Source organism: Panthera tigris, chromosome C1 (assembly GCF_018350195.1).
Source record: "Panthera tigris isolate Pti1 chromosome C1, P.tigris_Pti1_mat1.1, whole genome shotgun sequence".
NCBI lineage: Eukaryota > Metazoa > Chordata > Mammalia > Carnivora > Felidae > Panthera > Panthera tigris.
The window spans coordinates 165,024,355-165,047,171 of NC_056667.1; the positions used below are offsets into that span (position 1 = coordinate 165,024,355).

Here is a 22,817-nt window from a genome sequence, read left to right on the forward strand (position 1 = left end):
ATATCTTTCAGGCTGGCATGCTGGACTGGCCACTTATCATAATTGCAGCCGTCAGGTTTCTAACAGTTATGTACTAACAGTTATGTACCCTCCATTAATTGGGGTCCTATCATGTCCCTTGCTATCAGTGAGCCCAAATGGGTATTTATTACATAATGTAATGTGGGTCAACACTGTATCCCAGAAGCCTGTTTTAGTGCTGGGCACATTGGTGTTCATAATTTATTAAATTCATATTATCATATTGGGCTATTGCTACCTTCGTCACTCTTCTATTCATCACTTGATGCCTATCATGTGTTAGAACTGATGCCTTGTTAGAACTGAGGCTATGGCATTGTTGCCTGCTCAAAGCCTATTTGGGAAATTCACCTAATGTGGTTAACAGGTAAAACTGATTATATGGGTTAAGAGCCTTAAGAAAATGGTGAACAAAATGGTATTAAAGATCACCTGATGGTGCAGCTCACTCCCTAGAAAGTCCCAACAGAGGGGACATTCAAACAGTATCTTTAAAAACACATGCTTCCTCCAGATCCAGAAAGCAGCAGAGAAAACAGTCAGCAGGAGGAATAGGATTTCTGAGCACCTTATACTCAGACCTCATCATTTCATCAGTACTATTTAGAACCAAATTATAGTCCTTCCCGTCCTCCTCTCCACACCCCCTCCCCCCCAACCAGGATCTTTTCTTTTTCCGATGCCTTATGAAATCTTTCCTCAACTTACCCTCTTCAAAGTCGGCATTTTGCTGTGCAGAAGTCTGTCATCTCTAAAGTTCATTGTGCCCCTTCTATATTCCAGAGCATTCATAAAAACCTAAAGTAGTCTCAACTTAATGACCCACAAGTTCCTGTTTATGCCTAAATTTGTTTCTAGACTGTGTATTCCTTAACTTCATCAAGAACAGATCCTTAGAATTCCATGGTTTAACTGATATGTATAGCTATAATATGAAAGTGTTCTTTACAGTTTTAAATAAGTTACATGCATTGGTTTTCCTTTATTGTTTTGTTCTTCTCAAAGGATTCCACTTAGGTCTGATTTTTTCCCAGACAGAAAAATACTTGTTACATACTTCCTGCTAGATTATCACTTGAGATTGTCAAAACCTACCTTTATCATTCAGTGCTCTCCTGCTCTGAAGCTTTCCCTGAGCTCTGAAAACAGGCCTGAGACTTCCATCTAATCTACAAAAGGGGCACTATCCACTGGTGCTGGCAGATGGACTGCTTGAGGTGTTAGATGATGATATATGGAAACATAAAAGGCAAAATTAAAATTTGCTCATGAAGCTTCTCTCTTAACCTTTCAATCATTCATTGCTTTGTTTGAAACATTCTTGCAATGGAATTGAGTTATAATTCAATTTTAAGTTTTTGGGTTTTTTTGGTAATCTTACTAATGCTTTTTCAACTAACTCATCTACAAACAGTTATGTTGAAGAAAAAGACCAACTTGCAGTTGCTTAGAGAAAATATGGAAGTGATTCATCATGTATACATTTGTGAATTTTTGCTCAGGCCATAGGTTTTTTCCTCAACTTTGACCTTCAGAAGTACACTAGAGATACTTAAATAACAGAATATCCACATTATGTCACTCACAAGAATGGCTAAAAAGAAGGGGCCAAAGTCAGGTCAGTAACACTTTAATAAAATGAACGGAATCTGTTATAACAACAGCTTTTTATTACATGGATTCAAATGAACAGCAGACCAATCATGTTCCCTGAAATTCAACACTCACATTCAACAGAGGCCTGATAGTGCGCTCCTCAACGCTTGTAGTTCTAAGGGGCTTCCTTCGAATTCCCTTTACAAAGCCTTGCGCAAAGAAGAGGTTAAGCACCAGTAAGAAAGACTGTTGCTAGCAGTAGTTTTAGTCTTCATCATCTTCATCATGGTCATCAACAACAAACATGCAATTTCTTCCTTCTATGTACATGGCATTGTAAAATGGGCGCTACACTCTGCCTATGGTACAAAGTTTATAAATACAATATACCAATACAAAGTTGAAGCCATTAAAAAGAGCTTAATAACTACCAGGAGATAATTAAATCTGGGGTGTTGATGGACTCTATGAAGAGATTTAGAAATGACACACAAACTCAAACATAGTAAACATTTTACTTGGGAAGGGGTGAAAGGGGGACTTCTTATGTGCTACGGGGGGTTTCTAAGTTGCTTCAGGCTTACTTTCTTTCTGCTATTATCTTTAAATACTGTAAAGCATTGTGAGCTGCGTCACTCTGGGCATTGCCACAGGAGATCCCGGAGCCATGACAGACTGTGATGGGACTGGTGGATAGTTCAGCGAGACACTGATACTGTCCATTGGCACTCAGCTCTTCTGCAATGACATTCAAACGGGACAGTTAAGACCAAGTGGATAGAAAGCAGATTCTCTGTGAAAGCAAGGTTTTACTATTGTCTTCCTTTATAGACCCATGGTATAGGACTCTGCTTCCTCCACATCTTTATCATTCTTATACAAACAGACACCAAAACACAACTGATCAACTCCAGTAGCTCTCAAACACAACTGGGCTTCATAATCACCTGACGGAGCTCAAAAGAAATGCAGGCTCAATCAGACACACAGGGCTAGGGGTTGGAGTGGCCAGATTCTTGCATTTCCTCTTAAGAGCTCCCAAGGCAATTCTAATGTGTCTAGTTGAACAGTGTTTGCAAACTGAACCACAGTGACTTTTTTAGAGAGGAAAAAACCATTTGCTAGAGAACTAGAGAGATTGTCTTCTTCCCTATGAAGTCTAGAGTTACTTTCAGTAGACATCTGAACCAGGAAATACAGGGTTCAGAGCAAGACTTCTCTCTTGCCTTCAATGTTCTTTTGTTATACATCTATGCAGATAGTCTAGTTCCATACTGCATATGGGTTAGGGTGTTTTAAAAATACTTAAACTCAGGAAACAAATGTTCTTCTCATCAACGGATCAATCACTGTCACTAAAGACGGTTAGATGACACAAGGGAAAGAGAAACAGGTGAGTTACAATTTGTTAAAAGTGGTCATGATTAAATGCTATTTCAGCTAGAGTCCATATAACAGGAAACATCCAGATACAGTGGAATGACTTCATGTGTGAAGAGGCTTTCTAGTGCTGGCGTTGAGGCTCTTTTGTTTTCTTTTAAATTGAGGTAAAATTCACATAACATAATGCTAACCATTTTAAAGTGAACTATTCAGTAGCATTTAGTACGTTCAGATATTGTGCAACCACCACCTCTCACTAGTTACACAACATTCACAACATTTCATTTCCCCCAGAAGAAACACCAGATACATCAAGCAGTTGCTCCCTGTTTTCCCTCCCCTGAAGCTCCTGGCAACCATCTTGGATTAACCTACCCTGGGTATTTGATATAAACGGTATCATACAACATGACCCTTTTGTGTCTGGCTTCTTTCACTTAGTATGTTTTCGAGGTTCATCCATGTTGAAGCATGTAGCAGAACTTCACTTCTTTTCATGGCTGAATAATAATAATTGCATGTATAACCCACGACTGATTTATCCATTCATCTGCTTATGGACATTTGAGCTGTTTCCACCTTTTGGCTACTGTGAAAAGTACTACTATGAACATGTGTGTACAAGTATTTGTTCGAATACCAGTTTACAATTCTTTTGGGTATATACCTAGCAGGATTGCTAGGTCATATGGTAACTCATTCGAAGAGCAGCAAAATTCCTGTTTTCCACTGCAGCTCAACCATTTTCCATTCCCACCAGCAGTGAGGAATGCTACAATTTCTCTACATCTTTGTCAACATTTGTTATCTTCTATTTTCTTCATCATAGTCATCATCCCAGTGGGTCTGAATTAGTACCTCACTGTGGCTTTGATTTGCATTTCCCTGATGACTAATAGTGAGATCTTTTTGTATGCTTGTTGGCCTTTTGCATATCTTTTTTGGAGAACATTTAGGTTCTTTGGAAGGTAACTGCATGGACGTTAGGCCAAATTAGGGGCGCCTGGGTGGCTCAGTTGGTTGAGTGTCCAATTTCAGCTCAGGTCATGATCTCATAGTTCATGAGTTTGAGCCCTGTGTCAGGCTCTGTGCTGACAGCTCGGAGCCTAAAGCCTGCTTCGGATTCGGTGTCTCCCTATCTCTCTCTCTCTGCCCCTCCCCAGCTTGCTTTCTGTCTCTCTCTCAAACAAATAAACCGAATTAAAAAAAAAAAGGCCAAATTAGCTGTGGTTTTTAGATTGCTGTTCTATATTTACAAGAACTACTTAGTTCTTAAAATTGGTAAGATTCGTTTTAAAGGCATCATTAATTCATAATCTCAAAGGCCATCTTAAGTTTCCTTCTTTTCCCAGATTCAAAACTATCCATAGTCCTATTCATAACATGGCTTATTCATCTCTGTATCTTAAACACTCAACAAAGTGTAGATACTTACAAATATGTTTGTGGGAGATGCAGGAGAGAAGCATCAAAGGAAAAGACTTCAAAAGGGAAGGGCTGGAGAAGGTACAAGGCCTTAGGACATGTTTACATAGCTGACCACTGCTGCTGCTGCATAAGGAATGCCTAGAGCCATTAACATTGTCCAGGGCGTATCCTCCTTCACACCTGACCCTTCCTAGTGTTGTAGAAACCAATTAACTCGAAATTCAACCTTGAAAAGCTAAGCCATTAGACTGATTAACACACTTGCTTAGCTGACTTTATGCACGTAGTCTTTAGCAATTATCCTAATAAAAAGAAGCTTCATTCTGGGGGTCTTCATTCTGACTCAAGTATGAGGACCTTCACTTAACTGCACTTTGTTTGTGGACTCATCTTTTGTGACTCCGGCCATACTCCCTGCAACATATTTATTGAATGAATCGTCTCCCATCAGCCATCTTTTCTGACAATGTGTCCGTACTAAATTCCCAGGTTCTGCATCATTTTCAGTATATTAAGATACTGCACTCGGGAAGTAGCAGACAATCAGAAGTTCTTTAAGCACCTAACCACCACAGCTAACAGCTCCTTCAAGCTAGGTCCCCATAGCCCACTGGGGATGCTATAAGGGATATCAAATTCTTCACATATTACACATGTTAAGTCAAGACACCAAACGCACATGCACACAGGCCACAAACACAGGTCGGCTTTATAAAGCTAATTAAATTCCAAACTGACTTGCTATGTAATTTGTCCACGTTTGTCTATCTAAGTGATTAAGAGCTCGAAGAAATCTAGAATAGCTGGGATGGAACAGAGTTATAAAGTACTTGTCCCCACTGATATCCTTGAATGGGCATATGGTGACAAAGTGGAGAGAAGGGGTCTGGCCCCCACAACCTTGGTACTTGTTCTAGAAGTGTGGGTGCCTTTTTATTTGTCAAGCTCTCCATCAGGGCTAGTTTAATAGACACAGTATCTGTGTCTAGGGGACTCCTCCCCTAATCTGACTCTACCACTAACTAGCTGTCATCTCAGGCAAGTTTCCGAACCTCTCCTGTGCCTTACTTTCTTTCCTTATATGTAAAAATAATAGACCTATTTCACAGGATTAGTTTGAGAATTCAGTTAAGTTGAAATATGTAATATCCCCACAACAGTGCCTGGCCTATAATAAAACTATAAATATGAGCTACTGTTTTTATTATTACAACTGTATAGATGATAGCTATTAGCATTATTTATAAGAATGGGACAGACAGATCAATGATAAATATTACTTTTCTAATTATATATATGTATAAAATATGTATTTATTATAAATAAAAATGTATTTATAAATGTATGTGTGTGTGTGAAAAAATATATATATTTATATATATTATATAATATATATATTTATATATAATATATATAATATTAATATATATAATAATATATAATATATATATTATATATATATATTTATATATAAAAATATATATATTTATATTTATAATCCCTGGTCAATGAAATAAATTATAACACAGGTTTTGTTTTTCAAATACTTTTTAAAAAGAAACAGGTTTTGAGGTAAGCTAAGGAAAAAAATCATACCTATATCCAAATATGTTATATTAAAACCTTGTTCCTTGGCGATTTCACTAAGCAGCTGGATGTAATCTGTATTTGGAATACTGAGGAGGCTTCTTTTCAGTAAGTTGATCTTTTCACCAGGAGAATTCCTCAAGGAATGCCAAGTACATCCTAAAGAATGTCCTACTACATTTGTCTGAAAAACAGAGATGAAAATTAAGACTTTTAACTCTGACTGGGCTCTAATGCTATGATATAATTAAAAGTATTTATTAGGCACATTTAATGCTCTACCAAGAGAGCGTGTTTAAATGGATACCATTTGGTTAAACTTCCCATTTAAAGTAGACAACACCAACAAGGACACTCTTAACAAATACCACAATGTTACAGAAGAAAGAAACACATACAATAATATACTGGAAGTATTTAAAAATACTTTTGTGTAGGACAAAGGTCTCTCAGCCAAATTTTCTGATGGCCACATTAAGATGTATGTTAAAAAAAGATGTCTTAAGAAATTTAAGAGCAGTATAAACCAACCTGCAAATAACTGAATCTGCCTAATGGAGCAATTTACAAATTAAAATAAAAACCAATGTTCTTATCTTCATGATTTCCTGTATTAAATACCAACCAATCATTGTAACTAACAGCTGTAGAGCAGAAAACAAACTGTAGAAAAGGTGCGATGTGCAAGTTAGGTTTGAGAAGAACAAGTCATTCAAATGAAAGGAAGGACGTCTAAAAGTTCTTATCAGACTTTTCCCAGATCCCAACCGAGCTTATGGTTTTTGTTTTCTTTTTTCCCCTTTTTTCTCCCTTATATCCATCCCTTTCTACCATGTTCGTTTATTTTTCTCAAATTGCTTTCATATCGTACGCCAAAAACAAAGTAGGGCAAGCTATTCTTAGTCTTATTTATTTTTAAAATTTTATTTTTTAATATAACTTGTCAAGTTGGCTAACATACAGTGTATACAGTGTGCTCTTGGTTTTGGGGGTAGATTCCTGGGATTCACTGTTTACATACAACACCCAGTGCTCATCCCAACAAGTGCCTTCCTCAATGCCCATCACCCATTTCCCCCTCTCTCCTATCCCCTCCATCAACCCTCAGTTTATTCTCTGTATTTAAGAGTCTCTTATGGTTTGCCTCCCTTCCTCTCTGTTTATAACTATTTTTTTTCTCCTTCCCTTTCCCCATGGCCTTCCGTTGTTTCTCAAGTTCCATATGAGTGAAAACATGTATCTGTCTTTCTCTATTTCACTTGCCATAATATCTTCCAGTTCCATCCATGTTGCTGCAAATGGCAGGATTTCATTCTTTCTTATTGCCAAGTAGTATTCCATTGTATATATAATCACACCTTATTTCATCAGTTAGACATTTAGGCTCTTTCCATAATTTGGCTATTGTTGAAAGCACTGCTATAAACATTGGGGTACATGTGTCCTTTCGAATCAGCACTCCTGTATGCTTTGGATAAATTCCTAGTAGTGCCATTGCTGGGTCATAGGGTAGTTCTACTTTTAATTTTTTGAGAAACCTCCACTCTGTTTTCCAGAGCAGCTGCCCCAGTTTGCAGTGCAACAGTGCAAGAGGGTTCCCATTTCTCCACATCCTCACCAACATCTGTTGTTGCCTGAGTTGTTAATTTTAGCCACTCTGACTGGTGTAAGGTGGTATCTCAGTGTAGTTTTGATTGGTATTTCCCTGATGATGAGTGATGTTGAGCATCTTTTCATGTGTCGGTTGGCCATCTGGATGTCTTCTTTGGAAAAGTGTCTATCCACATCTTCTGCCCATTTCTTCACTGGATTATTTGTTTTTTGGGTGTTGAGTTTGATAAGTTCTTTATAGATTTTGGATATTAACCCTTTATCTGATTTGTTGTTTGCAAAAATCTTCTCCCATTCCATAGCTGCCTTTTAGTTTTGTTGTTTCCTTCACTGTGCAGAAGCTTTTTATGTTGATGAGGTCCCAATAGTTCATTTTTGCTTTTGTTTCCCTTGCCTCCAGGGACATGTCTAGTAAGAAGTTGCTGTGGCCAAGGTCGAAGAGGTTGCTGCCTGTTTTCTCTAGGATTTTGATGGTATCCTGTAGGTCTTTCATCCATTTTGAGTTTGTTTTTGTGTTTGGTATAAGAACATAGTCCAGCTTCATTCTTCTGCATGTTGCTGTCCAATTTTCCTGACACTATTTGAAGAGACTTGTCTTTTTTCCATTGGATATTCTTTCCTGCTTTGTTGCAGATTAATTGGCCATACATTTGTGGGTCCATTTCTGGGTTCTCTATTCTGTTCCATGGATCAGTAGGTCTGTTATCATGCCATTAATATACTATCTTGATGATTACAGCTTTCTAAAGCAACATGAAGTCTGGGACTGTGATGCATCTAGCTTTGGTTTTCTTTTTCAACATTATTTTGGTTATTCAGGATCTTTAAATAGAATTTCATATTCCTTAGTTGGAAATTTAAAATTTGGTTTTTAAAAAGTATCATTCTTTGATATAGTAATTGCAATAGGAACAAATATATAATGAAAAATAGTCTCTTTTGCTTACTATCTCTACCCAGGAAACTTATGTTGCCCTCCCCAGAGGTACTTAATGTTGAAACATTTCTTCAATATCCTTCTATAACTGTTCTAAATTCAAGCACACACAGTCTTCTTTTCAAACAAAAATGATAGCTTACTCTTCTACATCTTGTTCATTTTTCTCATGTCAATGCACATATATGTACTATATTTATCTTACCAGTCTTCAATTATGGGTTTTAGGTTATTTCTGATTTCTTGCTTTTACTAGCAATGTTACAATAAAACTCTTTTGCACTTGGATGTCTTTACCTGTAGGATGATTTCTAGAAGTAGAACTGAGTCACAGAACATGTATGCTTTTAATTTTGATAAATACTTCCAGACTGATTTCTAAACCAATTTATACCTCCATCAACATTCTTGGAGGGTGCTTGTTTTCAGATACCCTCGCCAACAGCAGGTGCTATCGAACTTTGTAGGTTTCATCAATCTAAAAGGTGAAAATAGTATCTAGTTTAATGTCCATGAATGAAGCTGATCATTTTTTTTTAACCATTTGTATTTCTTCTACAGGGTTATCTTTTTTATTGATGTGTAAGAGCTTTTTATGTGGTACAGAAAACAGTCCATTTATAGATCAGTGTTCCAAATAATTTCTTCTTATTCTTAGATTTATTTACAAATTTTACTGCCATATAATAATAGGTTTTGTGTAGTCAAATTTATAAATCTTCTACTACTTTATAGCTTATAGGTTATACTAAAATATTTTTCCCTATGCTAAGAATTTTAAAAAGGAAAGCTCTTCCAAGTTTTCTCATACTTGGTTTCAATTCTTATGGTCACACTTTTTTTGTTTTTTTAATTTTTTTTTTTTTTTTACATGTTTATTTATTTTTGAGAGACAGAGAGAGACAGCATGAGCAGGGGAGGAGCAGAGAGAGATGGAGACACAGAATCAGAAGCAGGCTCCAGGCTCCGAGCTGTCAGCACAGAGTCCGATGTGGGGCCCGAACCCACGAACCGTGAGATCATGACCTGAGCCGAAGTCGGACACTTAACCGACTGAGCCACACAGGCAACCCATGGTCATACTTTTTTTTTAATGTTTAGTTTTGAGAGAGAGAGTGAGAGCAGCGGAGGGGCAGAGAGAGAGGGAGATACAGAATCCAAAGCAGGCTCCAGCTCTGAGCTGTCAGCACAGAGCCTGTCAATTCTTATGTTCACATTTTTGATCCATCTGAAATTTATTTAGATATAAGGAATAAGGGAGCAACCTAAATATGTCACACATGCACAGGTATATACAGCTTCCTCTCCTTTCCTTCCTGCAAATGTGGCTGTTAAATTACTTCTACATTATTTATTGAATAATCCATCCTCTTGCCCATTGATTTGAAATCTCACTGTTATCATATCCTATACTCCTATATGATTATGGTCTATACTTGGGTTCTCTATTTTATCCTTTGTCTATTCCTGTACCGGTACGTGTTTTATCACTATAGATTTACAGTATATCTGGTAAGGTATAACCCCACCTTCGGCACTCTTTCTTTTCAGTTTTCTTGGCTATTCTTGAGAGTTCATTTTTCCAGATAAATGCAGTAAAGCTGTATTGAGATCCAAAGTGAATTCCAGTAGATTTTTTGTTTGCTTGTTTGTTTGGTTTTTAAAGTTTATTTATTTTGAGAGACAGAGAAGGAGAATGAGCAGGGGAGGGGCAGAGAAAGAGGGAGAGACAGAGAATCCCAAGAAGGCTCAATGCTGTCAACCCAGAGCCTGATGGCTTGATCTTATCAACAGGGAGATCATGACCTCAGCCCAAATCAAGAGTCAGATGCTTAACCAACTGAGCCACCCAGGTGCCCCAAATTCCAGCAGATTTTGAGACTACATTACCTTCTTAAGTACTATATTAACAATATTGAGTCTTCCTATTGTTAATAAAGAAACAGCTTTACATATATTCAATTTCTGTTAAATCCTTCAGTAAAGTTTTAAAGTTTTTTTCACATGGGTCCTGCACATTTCATTTTACGTTCATTCCCTGGCACATTATCCTCTTTTCTATTGTTGAAAATAAGATCTCTTTTATTCTACCTCTTAATATCTATAAATAAACTGTTGATTTTTTTCAAGTACACTTTAAAAAAGATTTCTATTTTACTATAAAATGATCAATGTTACCAAGCTCCATAACTTTTGTTAAGTAGTACACACACACAACAAAAAGTCAAATAGTACAGAATTATAAAAGCAATAATCCTGAGCTTTGCTCCATCCCTACCTTTGGTCCCCTTTCCAGAAGCAATTTTTAAGTATCCTCTTTAATTATTGTGGTGGTTACTTTCATAACTGTAAATAATATGAAAAGCTATTGATTTTATTAATTTTATGATCAATTACCTTGATAAATTCTCTTATTCTAGCAGATTTTATAGGAACACAATCATATTATTTGCAGTTAATGATCATTTATATCTCCTTTTTTTGATTTTCAACCTCTTATTGTTTTCTCTTGTCTAATTATATTGATTGGTACCTCTATAACAAGGTTCAAAAAATGCCATTAGTGGATATCATTGTCATATTTATGAAATTAATGGGAAGGGATGTAATAAGTAAATACATAACTATGATTTTGATTTTTTTTTGAGGTATATATTTTGAATCACAATAGGGATATGTTAATAGTGTTTATCAATGATTGTCAAGTATCTTTTTGGCACCCATTGGGAAGATTGTTTTTCTCTGACCCATTAATGTGATTAATTATAGTAACAGATTTACTAACCTTGAAATATCCTTGCATTCCTGAAATAAACCCAACCTCTCTATGGTATATTATTCTTTTATTGTTCCACTGAATATATTACTAAGGTTTTTCACTATAAGGGAGATTAATCCATAATTTTTTTCCATCAGGATTTGCTATTGTCAGGTTTTGGTGTTAGTGTTATTGTTGTTTTTGAAAAATAAATTTAGAAGCTTCCCCTATGTTATAGACGTATTGCCTGGAAGAGTTTAAATGGCATTGGAAATTACCTCTTCCTTGAAGATTTAACAGAATTCACCTATAAACCAATCTGTGCTTTGTGATTCTGGTGTCATCTCTGATCCAATTTTAAAAGAAGTGGGTGCAATGTTTTATGTTTTTCTATTAAAAAGGTAAAACCAAAATCATATTAATGTGTATGTCTTTGACTTTTTTTCTCTAAGAATGAGCCCTTATTTTATCATAAACTTGGCACTGCTATAATCTTCACGTCTCATTCCCTACCTCATAAACACTCAGATAATGAATGTACCACAAGATGTATCTATCTCTAAATATCAGAATCACAAGTAATATGTCACGTGTAGCCTAACCTCTTAAGCTTTACATTTGTTTGCCCAGCTGCCTACTATCTTTACTTAACATATTCTACAAACATTTCAGATTCAATACATTCTGCATTTAACTTACTATCTTCTCCCCCTTAAATCCCACTCATCTTCTGTGTTCCCCATATTATTAAATGGTGCCATCATCTACTCAGTTGCCAATCTAAAAATGTTTATTTCCCCCGTTTTCCTTACTCCCCACATCCAATCAGTTACCATGCCCCATTCACTTCGGTTTTCAAAATAATTTTTACACACTGACCATTTCAACTGCCACCAGTGTAGTAGAGGCCACCATCATTTCTCATCTGTTTTCTGTAACAATATTCTAGCATCTCTCTAAGACTTAGTCACTCACCACAGTGCAGCCGGTGATTCCACTTCTAATCCTGTCTTTCCCAGATTAAAATTCCTATGATTTTGCTCTGCCCTCAGGATAAAATTTAATCTCTTTACTATAATAGTCCCTTCCAGATTTAATCCCTCTTTGCCTCTCTGGCCTGACTCTTTGAGACACTCTCCTCCAAATTTATGCTCTATCCACACCAAATTATGTAGGGTTCCCGGATGGCATATAATGTATTACTACTCCTAGGTGTCTGTACGTGCTTTTTTTTTTTCCTCTTTGGGTTTCTTTTCTCCTGTTCTCATCCTAAGTTCTTGATTTAGATATTACTTCCTGCAAGAAGTCTTCCTGAAACCCCTGGTCTTGGCTGGATCCTTCTCCTATGTTCCCGAGCACCCTCTCTATGGACCAGTTTGTTGGGGTCTTCTCTCTTTCAGTAAGCTACAAATTCCCTAGGGGCAGAAACTGTCTTATTCACAGTATGCACAGCACTTGACACAAAGTTTGGCACACAGTATGAGCTCACTAAATGTTTGCTGAGTGGATAAATGAATGAATGAACAAAGGCATGGGAATGCATTGTTAATTTGAAGGCAAAAATGGCACTACTGGCCTATCATTTTAGAATCCATCATATGATTTCGAATTTGATTTTGTCTCCCAAGCCCTCTCACCTAGTCACCCCGTGACAGCTAAAACTGGGGTGGTGTAGAACTCAACAGTGAGGAGATTTTTAAAAATTGCAACTCTGAGGTGTCTATACAAGAAGGAATCTAGGGAAGTTTCCTACAGTAAGAGCTACTTAATCACATTGACATCATAGGTGTCTTGATCATTACTCACTAAAGAAATGTGGTTCTCCGGAGAAATATTGCTGAATTTGGCAAGAAACTTCTCAGCAGCGTTTCTCTTGGCTTGTTTTTTTGATGCCCCCTTTCCTAAAAAAAAAAAAAAAAAAAAAAAGTAGGTTTAGGAAAGAAATTAATGTCCACAGAGAATAATCAGATGTGTAAAATGTTGTTTTTGATGATTTTTATACACTATTCTTTTGCTGACCTGCCATCTTTGCTTGTTGTACCTCATACAACTGTTAATTCTTACATTTCTGAAGGCACTTCTTTGGCAGTTTATCTTTAATAAACTTTAACTATCTTTAATAGTTATACTTTGTGTTTGGAACAGCTCTATTTCCCTCTGCCTAGCTTCAATGAATCCCATTTGGTTTAACTGTGACCAAGCATTCAAATTTATCAAGGTACGTTTGAATTGTAACTCTTATCTCTTGATGCCGACTTCTTGCTTGTAAACTTCTATACACTGACAACTGTGTGGAATTTTTTTAACATGAATAAAAAGGGCTTAGGGAAGATAACTGCAGTTGAAAGACATCATAAGTATCATCTACTTCCATCTTTTTATTTTATAGATTTAAAACGTGAGGCCCAGAGGGATTAGTGATCGGCCTACCTTTGCACACCAAGGACTGCATCAAGCATGGGAGCTGAAGTTCCCACTTCTGGTTCAGTGCTTTCTGCATTGGTCCACACTGCCTCTCAAGGGCAAACAGTTGCTTACTATTTGAAACTACTATCTAGCCAAGGTAAAATTTCATTTCACGCCATTTTAAGAATGATAGAAACAGGCTGCAGAAGTGAAAATAGGAACCCTCACTAGTGCTCTATTAAGAGACTTTTTCCTTGTAGTTTCTGGCCTTTACAACATGGAAGTTGCTATCATTCAAAAGGATGATTTCTACTTTATTTTTATCTCACGCTAGTTTTTGCCACCTAGCCTCTTATTAATCATCTTGTCTTCAAATGTGATCTTCTTCTAGTCCTCCAATCTTCTACAATAGTTGTTGAAATTCCTAAGAGGTTCACTATTGCTTTTTTCTAAAATGATTTTTAAGTCACTAACACATCAGTGCAGACTGTGTAAAGGGTCAATTATTTGCTACTTTCCATTACAAGATTTTCCATGATTCTGAAAAATAACAAATTAATAAGTATAAGAATTCTTTAAAAAAATTTTTTTTAATGTTTATTTATTTTTGAAGGAGAGAGAGACAGAGTGTGAGCAGGGGAGGGGCAGAGAGAGAGAGGGAGACAGAGAATCCGAAGCAGGCTCCAGGCTCTGAGCTGTCAGCACAGAGCCCAGCACGGGGCTCAAACTCACAAACTGCAAGATCATGACCTGAGCTGATCATGATCGGACGCTTAACCGACTGAGCCACCCAGGCGCCCCTGAAGTATAAGAATTCTTAAGCCAAATATTTAACTTAAGTTCAATTGCAGAAAGAGACAGTAGAACAGGAGTGTATCAATTTTTCCCCACAGAAATATTTGAAAGGAAATCACAACAGAAATTTCTATAGTCATTCATCATGTAAAAGTATTTCAAATGTCTTCAGTTTTAAGAGAGTAAAAAGAAGTAACTACCAGTTTCCATAAATGACTCGAGCCTGCAAATTGTGGTATATTCTCTCTTGTGAGCAGGTCCTCCCTCTTGGGAAAGGGTATATTCAGGAAGTCTCCAGCCATGATGAATAGCCAATTCCTAGAAAGTGGAGATGCGGCTTTAGTAGTAATTTTTCTATGCAATGGCTTAATCACATAAACGATAGTCTTTCATGATTTTGATCCCATTTCTAAGTTTGAAAGGAATAATGATATTCTGCAATGAAAAAATGGGGGAAGACCCTACATTCCCCATAAATACTCCAGCATTTTATATCTTGCAAGCCCACAATACTAAAACTGAAGCAGTTTACTGCTAGGATAGGAATGGTGTTCTTCCATTAAGCCATAGAGAGCCAATATCAAAGAGCTCATAGAGAAAGAGGAGCTACTATTGCCCTCTCGGGGAACATCAGTGAGGACATCTACAGGTCTCACTGTCATTCAGTTCCTAATGCCTCTCTTTCCTAGTTATAGACTTCCTGCCCACAGCTAGCTAACTACTGCATTGCAACAACAGCAAGATGAGCAGAGGCGGCAAACAGACAGACTTGGACAAAGCTGAGGAAAGATCAGGGGAGAACACTATGGAAAAACTCAGACAGCAAGAAAGGGACCAAAGGACTGGCTGGGTAATAGGGAGGGGAGCTGTCCAACAGAGCACATGGATAATCTGCAAGAAGGATATTCCGCATGCAGAAATTCAAAGCTGAGGTTTTTTGTTTGTTTGTTTGTTTTATAGAATAAGCAAATAAACTACTTCCCCTTTCTTGGGTTAGGCTACCCGATTTGGGTTCTTTATAAAGTCTTCTGTTCTAAACAGAAGGAGAAAGAGGTTTGTCACAAGAGTGGCAAGAAATATTCTTAAAGTATAAAACACTCTACCCATGTGCACTGAGGTCCTGTTGATCTCAAATGAGAATTCCACAAACCAAAGGCAGATACTGTATATGGAAGAAAATCCAAAACGTAAATAAATAGGAAAATAATTTCAAGTTAGTGCTGTAATATCTAATGATCACAACTGGGAAAACAAAATATCATACCATCTTATCTTTAAAATATTTATTCCTTATTTCAGCCCTTGTGATATCATCAATACATGACATCTTTCTTCAATAGACAACATGTTAAGTAAGGAAAAACTGTGCAACGTACCTGTAATGAACCAATAGGATTAAGCTGGTTCTTTGGTTGCTTAGAAGGGTCGGGCATTAAGGGGTCAGGAACTGCAAAGCTAAACATTTTTTTAAAGTGTTATAAAACAAAATACTTTTCCCCAAACTGTTAAATAAATGACAAGCATTTCCTATTTAATCCTCTATGCCTTTGCTCTTGCTTCTTCATGGAATGCTTTTCTTCCCCACCTGGATGAGAACATGATTTATCCATTATCTGAGATATATCTCAAATGCCACTTCCACTAAGAAACCTATCCTGTTACTCCAATGAAACATAATCTCTCCCTCCTTAGAAGTGTTGACATTTGGGTTGACCCTTTCTTAGGCAAATTATATGACCATAAATTATACTCTTACAAATACATGTAATTTGTCCATCCCTCACCACACCTCTCCTGTGTTCAGACTGTCAAATCCTTGATGGTAGGGCCTATGGATTACTTACCTTCATAAGCCTTGTAGTGCTTTGTATATTATGTGTTCAATAAAAATGTATTTAAATAAAGCATACTAATGTTACAGCCACAAAAAGGGAAGACTAACAATTAGGAAATTTAGCCTGGTAAGGTGAATGATACAGGTCATAAAGTTGTTTTTTCCCCTCATATAATTATGGAAGAAAGATCTGTTTGTTTTTTTTTTGTTTTGTTTTTTAAGAAGAAAGATCTGTTTGATATATCATCTGCTCTATGCTAGAATGATCCTCCTAAGACTTACATATATCCTGCATAAAATAGATGGCCTGCATGAATCTGGTTCCAGCATGTGGGGATTGTAATTAGGGAAAAAGAGAACAATCTCTTCTAACTAGTTTAAATTTACTAGTTAGTTGGGGGATGAGTGTGTAACACTGAATAAAGCTGCATTCAAGGTTACTATCACCTACAAGGCTGAAGAGTCATTTCTTTGGTGACAAAAGAGGTTCAGTTATTGGCACTTCTTCAAGTTTCCTTTCCACCTGCCAGAACTTCAAGCTTTATATAGGCTGATGAGATATGAATATTCACTTACAATGCTGCACGCCGAAGCTACCCAAATAATTGTGATGGAGAAGTGAGAAAGTCTCTGTATTAAATCAGGCCACTTTAGCCCTGATTACAGCTTAGTAATTCCCATCTTATCTGTCAAGAAGCACAAATATATAGTAAAGTTTGTTAGCCTTTTTTGCTGACAAAGCGAAGTGCCCATGTGCAGAAAGGACACTACGTACACTCATTTCTACAAATGTACTCAACACTTTGGGTTGACCTTTGGACTGCACAGAAATAGCATGGTCACCACCAGCAAGGGGAGAATCCAATACCTGCCATGCCATTTTGGCATGTCTAGAAAGCCAGCATAAATCAACTATAACATATGACCCCAAAGAATCAAGAATCATTTTGTGAGATCTGAAGTTTGTCAATGCTTCATTCTAAACTACTCAAATGGTTTGGAAGAGCTTAGAAACGGGAGGAGCACTGCATGAGGACCTAAGTACGTGCTAAAGCAAAAGTTTTGAGGCTGGAGAAAAACTCATCCTAAATTCCCATGGGCCTCTGCTGTCAACTATGAGCAGATAAACCAGACTGAACTCCAAGAATAACTGAGTGCACGTAAAGAGAATCTGAAGGCTCAGCATGCCCCAGGATGTGTCCATCAGAAACCAAAGGACATCATCCAATGATACATGAGATGCTCCGGGACTAATACTTTCCAAAAGCACCTGAAGTGATAACACAAATTCATTTTGGAAAAATCATGTCAAGAATTAACATCCCCCTTAACATCTTCTTGTATTTGTTATACATTCCATAATAAAAGGAAATCTCTTTGTCTCCTTCTAAATTAGAATTCCTAAGAGTATTTTCCACTGATCTTTTTCCACTTCATTCCTTGTTTTCTGTAGTACAGAAGTTATTAAAGTCTTAATACAGTAAGATACTTGCCAGAAAAACTGGGGTTTTGTATTGTCGCATCCCAGTGAGGGGGGAAAACACCTAGTTCACAAGAGCTTTCATTTAACAGTTAATTGGTGGACTGAATTTCTTAAGGATAAAGTCGTCTTTAATGGTGACAGGTTTTCACAAGGAAATAGAATTTTAGAGCTAAATACTAACAGCTGTTGACTTTGTTGCTTTTGTGACCATGTTCAAAATTTTAATCTTACCTCAGCCATGATATTTTTGAGCTGCAGAATACAAAGAAATTTAGCTCACCAAATACTTGCATTGGCTTTCAAAATGTTTATGGCAGCCTCTGCAGCTCTATGTTTCGCCAGCTTCTTACTTGTACCTTCACCTGAATTAAGGTTAAGAAAAAAATGTTTTTATATGCTGTGAAAATATGAGGCTTGCATAGCTGTTTGCATAATGCAAAACAAAGTCAGTACAGTTTTTGTATATATACACGCAGGTAATAAAAACATACTACATACTGTAACAAAATATTCACCATATGAAATTAATATATGAAAAACCCATGATTTTAAACATTTTACCTATTTAACTTTATGAATCCCTATATTAAAAAAATCTGTATATGTTTATTACATAAAATGGTAATGAAGTAGGCCATGCCACACTTTATGAAAAATACAACTTAGTATTTTACTTTTCCTTATTCCTAGAGAGAGAGGAAATTCTTCTGTAGCAAGAAGTTTTCTTCAAAGGAGCAGAGCTACTTATATCAACCCTATTTGACAGCAAAATGTGCACAATTTTATTCTAATCGTCCATCCTATACTGGATTAAAGCCCTGACTGGCTAAGCAGTCCTAGATACATGTTGGGTACAGTGGGAGAAGGTTTATACAGGTAAGATGAGAATTTATGTTATGTGTCTTTGATATAATCTGTATCTCTTGGTAGTCAATGGGGTGGCAGGGGGTAGGCCTGACTAATCACTGAAATTGAAGCCTAATTTCAGTAAGAAATCACACCTGCTAAATAGTAAATCCAACTAATTTCCTTCTGAGTTCAAACTAGGTGTTGAGAACCCTTCAAAAGTGGTACCAAAGTGCTGATGTCCATTTCTCCAGTGTGGAAGAAAGAAAAGGGATATGGAATGAATTTCAACTGTGACTCTCAAATGTCTGAGGACATACAACCCATATGCCTTTATCTACTAACGTAGGTATGAGGGATACGGTGGAATATGAAACAGAATCCCTGCCCTCGAAGACCACACAGCCCAGTATGGGACTTTGCCTGTAAATACGCATCTGAAATACAGTCGTATGTGTTAAACAAGCTTAAGTGCAGGGTGGAGGGGAAGCACACAAAAGGGGTAGCTCCTTTACTTAGGAAGGATTCAGAAAGTTTTCATGCAGGAAGAGAGAACTCAATAAGGACATAAAAGATTAGGAAAAGCTAGTAATGTGAAGAGAGTTGGGGGTTAGGAAGAGTATTCTAGGCAGAGAAAAGAACACCTGCAAAGGTTCAGAGGCAACACAGAGCATGGTGTTCTCAAGAGCTCCAATCAGTTGGTAGGTGAATGCTTAAGGAGATGAGTTTTGAGATGAAAGGCTACAGAGTTGGAGGGTAGGAAGGGAGATCAAAGAACAGTCTCCGAAATCTGTGCTTCTCAAACTTTAATGTCCCTAGTAATTGCCTGGGAATTTTGTTAAAATGCAGTCGCTGATCCAGCAGGTCTGGCATGGGGCCTGATATTCTAGAGCAGTTGCTTCAAGTGCCCAGGTGATACTAATGTTGCTGCTGATCACATTTTGAGAAGCAAGGCTGTTAAGTCCTATTAAGAAACCTGTATCTATCCAGAGGATGATGGGCAAACCACTGAATGGATTTAACAGCAAGAAGGACACAAAAAGATTTGAATGCCAGTGTCCTTTGAGGAATGGACAGCCTGAGACTAGAAGCTGAGAGAGCAACTGTGAGATAGCAGCTGTGGCCCAAGTGCGCGAAGACAGCGGCCGAGACACCAGTAATGAAAACAGAAGGGAAGGAGGCAGGTACCAGAGATGCTTAGGAAGTAAGACTTAGTGGAAGAGTGGGCAAGAGGCAGAGGGATGGGAAGGAGTCAAGAAAATGAAACCCAACACTCTACTATGAGCGAATGGGTGATGGTGGTGCCTTTACTGAGCCAGGGAATAGAGGTGGAACAGATCTAAGGGAAAAGAGATGGATTCAGTCTGGGCCATCCAAGTGAAGATGCCCAGCAAGCACAGGTTGGAAGACTGTTCTGTAACTGGGGCTGGGTTGAAGACAGAGATTTCAGAATTATCAGCCTTTAGATAGTATTTGAAGCTGTGGAGGCACATAAACTTGCATAGGAAGACAGGGCAGTGTGGGGAGAGTAGGGGACCTACACAGAATGGTTGGTTGCCATAGGCTGTTAATCTTAAAGGGAAAAAGACCATTTCTTTTCTTAAATTTTCACTGAATATTTAAAAATAGATCTGCTAAAGGAGTAATGCAATGATTGTATGGTTCATAATGAGTAAACTTGTAGCTGGCATTTACAATCCACCTGTCTCATATAGACAAAAAAGCCTCAAGATTTTCTTAAAGCAGTTTCAAGGAAAATAGTGGATTCCAGACTTTCAGGGACCTAAGCAAATGATGCCTTTCATTTACCAGATGGTGCAACTCCAGCCTTCTTGTGGAATTGTTTTCTTAGCATTCTTCCAAATTTAGTATTCAATATTTTTTGTGTTTGCAATTAAATATACATAAGAAATAGAATGCCTACATTTACAAATGGGCAACTTCAGTTATCATTTGTTCAAGCTCACAGACCATAATAAGGGGAGTCTGAACTCTGAAACTTCATTGCTATGTGACTTTGGGCATGTTACTGATAATCTCTCTGAATCCGTTTCCTCATGTATAAAAAGGGAGATGAGGGGCACCTGGGTGGCTCAGTCAGTTAAGCCTCCCACTTTGGCTCAGGTTGTGATCTCATCGTTCCTGGGTTCGAGCCCTGCATTGGGGGCACATCGGGCTCTGTGCTGACAGCTCGGAGCCTGGAGCCTACTTCAGATTCTGTGTCTTCCTCTCTCTCTCTGCCTCTCCCCTGCTCGTGCTCTGTCTCTTTCTCAAAAATAAAATAAACATGAAAAAAACTGAAAAAAAAAAAAGGAGATGACATCTTACTAAAACCTGTACAGGGTCAGGAACTAGAAGGTGCTATGAAATGCAGTATTTGAGCCTTCTGTCTTCCTCATTTTGTTTGGACACAGAATCAAGTGTGGTACAACGGGCCTAAATTCCCAGATGGACACTATGGACAAAGAGAAGAGGCTCAGAATATTTTGGGATCAGGTCTCTGGGCATCTGCTATAATCTATGATACTATGAAACTTGTCAGCACCTACTGACCCAGCTATGGTTGCTCCAAAAACCTTTCCTGCTTCTAATTCTTGGAAAAACCGTAGGAGGATCCTAAGGTATGTTTCTAAGCTTCTCTTGGTGTCTGGAGAGGAGAAAATGAAGGAGAGAATCAAATGAAGTTGGAAAGTCCCCATGACCTGAGATGAGAGGTCTCAGTTTCAAGAGCCTGCTCCTCACAGCTGTCCCTGGTTTAAAAAGGGCACTTTTCAGAACTGAAAAGCAATACCAAGTCTTGCCGGCCAACCCACATGGTCATCGGGGTTAACTGAGCACACAGACCTGTGCAGGTTATGTCACCAACGGTTACTCTGAAGGTGAAAGTGGGTACGTGTATTTGCACATCGGATCTTTCACATTCATAAACCGGGATGTTCTTGGTCTTCATGCCGTATTCGTGTAATACTTGAATCGGTGTTTTCCCTGGCTTAGCTGTAATCATCTTCCCCAAACTGCAAAAACCAGAAAAGGTGTGCCTTGCATGCCAAAGCGGAGAGGGAAGCAGAAGCATACAGAGGCTAGATATGACTGCTACCAACAGTGATGCGGGAGGCGCCGAAGCTCCCCTGCGGCCAGCACCAGCGATGGCGAAGCGCACCAGTCTCCCAGCCCCGCTGCGGCGGGCAACCGGCAGGGAGAAAGGGACTGTAAGGAGACAACTTAAAAGCGGGTGGGGAGGATTCGCTCGGGTCTTGGGTGCTGCTACCGCTCAGGACCAACCCCACATACACCCCCTCCCGGGCGGCAGCCGCGGGCCATCTCCGCCCACCCCGCGCGCGCACCGAGGCCGCAAGCGGGGCGGGGCCAGGCCGCAGACCCCGGCCCGCGCGCCGCCGGGAGGGCGGAGTTGAGTGCTGGCGGGTCCGCCCGCAGCCGCGCGGGCGAAAGCGCCGGGAGGGAGCTCTACCCAGAATGCCGCTGGAAAGCGGGCTCTCCCGCCCCGCCTCTTGTGCCCACCACTCCCGGCCCTGCCCGGCTTGGCCGCGACCGTTCGGGTGCTGACCTGAAGGTCCCGCTGTCCTCCCGCTCCAGCGGCGGGGCCGCAGCGCGATGCCTGCTCTGGGACATAGCGAAGAAAGGACGGTCTGGCGGCAGGCGGAAGAGCGGTGCCGAGCGACGTCCTCGCTCCCCGGGCCAGCCGGTCCCCGAGAGGAGCGCTCCAGCGGTGCCGCCTCCTCCGACTCCCCCTTCCCTCCCGGCTTGCGTCCCTCTTGCGAAGGGGACGGGCGAAGGCGGAGCCTCGGTGCAGCAGCGCCGGCCACGCCCCCTCGCTGTCTGGGCTGCGGGTCTTACTCTAAGGTGGGCCCCGCCCGCCGGTTCGCGGGTCTCCTGGGCGTCCGGCCCGCCCCTTTTCTTTCAGACTCCGCCCCTCTCCCGGTCCCGCTCGCTCCCGCCGGTACCCCGCTGTAGTCCCGCGGCTCCCGGGTGCTCGTTTCTCTGCTGCCCCCATGGCCTTGAGGAGGCCGCAGTTTTGTGTCCTTAAACAGGCGGTTTCCGGCCCGGAGAGGCGGCTTGTCGGTCGGCGAGCCTCACACTATGTGAAGACTGAGCTCAGCATTCTTGGTGGTGG

At 39.2% G+C, this 22,817-nt stretch overlaps 1 protein-coding gene across 5 annotated transcripts; it reads right to left on the minus strand.

The window, feature by feature from the left end:
- Positions 1-1,644: 1,644 nt before the first annotated feature.
- Positions 1,645-22,540, minus strand: PRKRA (protein activator of interferon induced protein kinase EIF2AK2). Of its 5 annotated transcripts, XM_042994793.1 has the most exons (8): positions 22,251-22,540; positions 21,530-21,699; positions 18,120-18,201; positions 15,899-15,977; positions 14,723-14,840; positions 13,128-13,222; positions 6,025-6,199; positions 1,645-2,355 (listed from the first exon to the last, which is right to left on the minus strand). In XM_042994793.1, exons 1-8 carry the CDS (start codon positions 22,313-22,315, stop codon positions 2,198-2,200), a joined length of 942 nt encoding a protein of 313 aa, XP_042850727.1. In that variant the 5' UTR covers positions 22,316-22,540; the 3' UTR covers positions 1,645-2,197. The 5 variants fall into 5 exon arrangements, with proteins under 5 accessions (XP_042850727.1, XP_042850728.1, XP_042850731.1 ...); XM_042994794.1 differs by lacking the exon at positions 21,530-21,699 and having other exon boundaries at positions 18,071-18,201; positions 22,251-22,337; XM_042994797.1 differs by lacking the exon at positions 21,530-21,699 and having other exon boundaries at positions 22,251-22,331.
- Between the last annotated feature and the right edge of the window lie 277 nt (positions 22,541-22,817).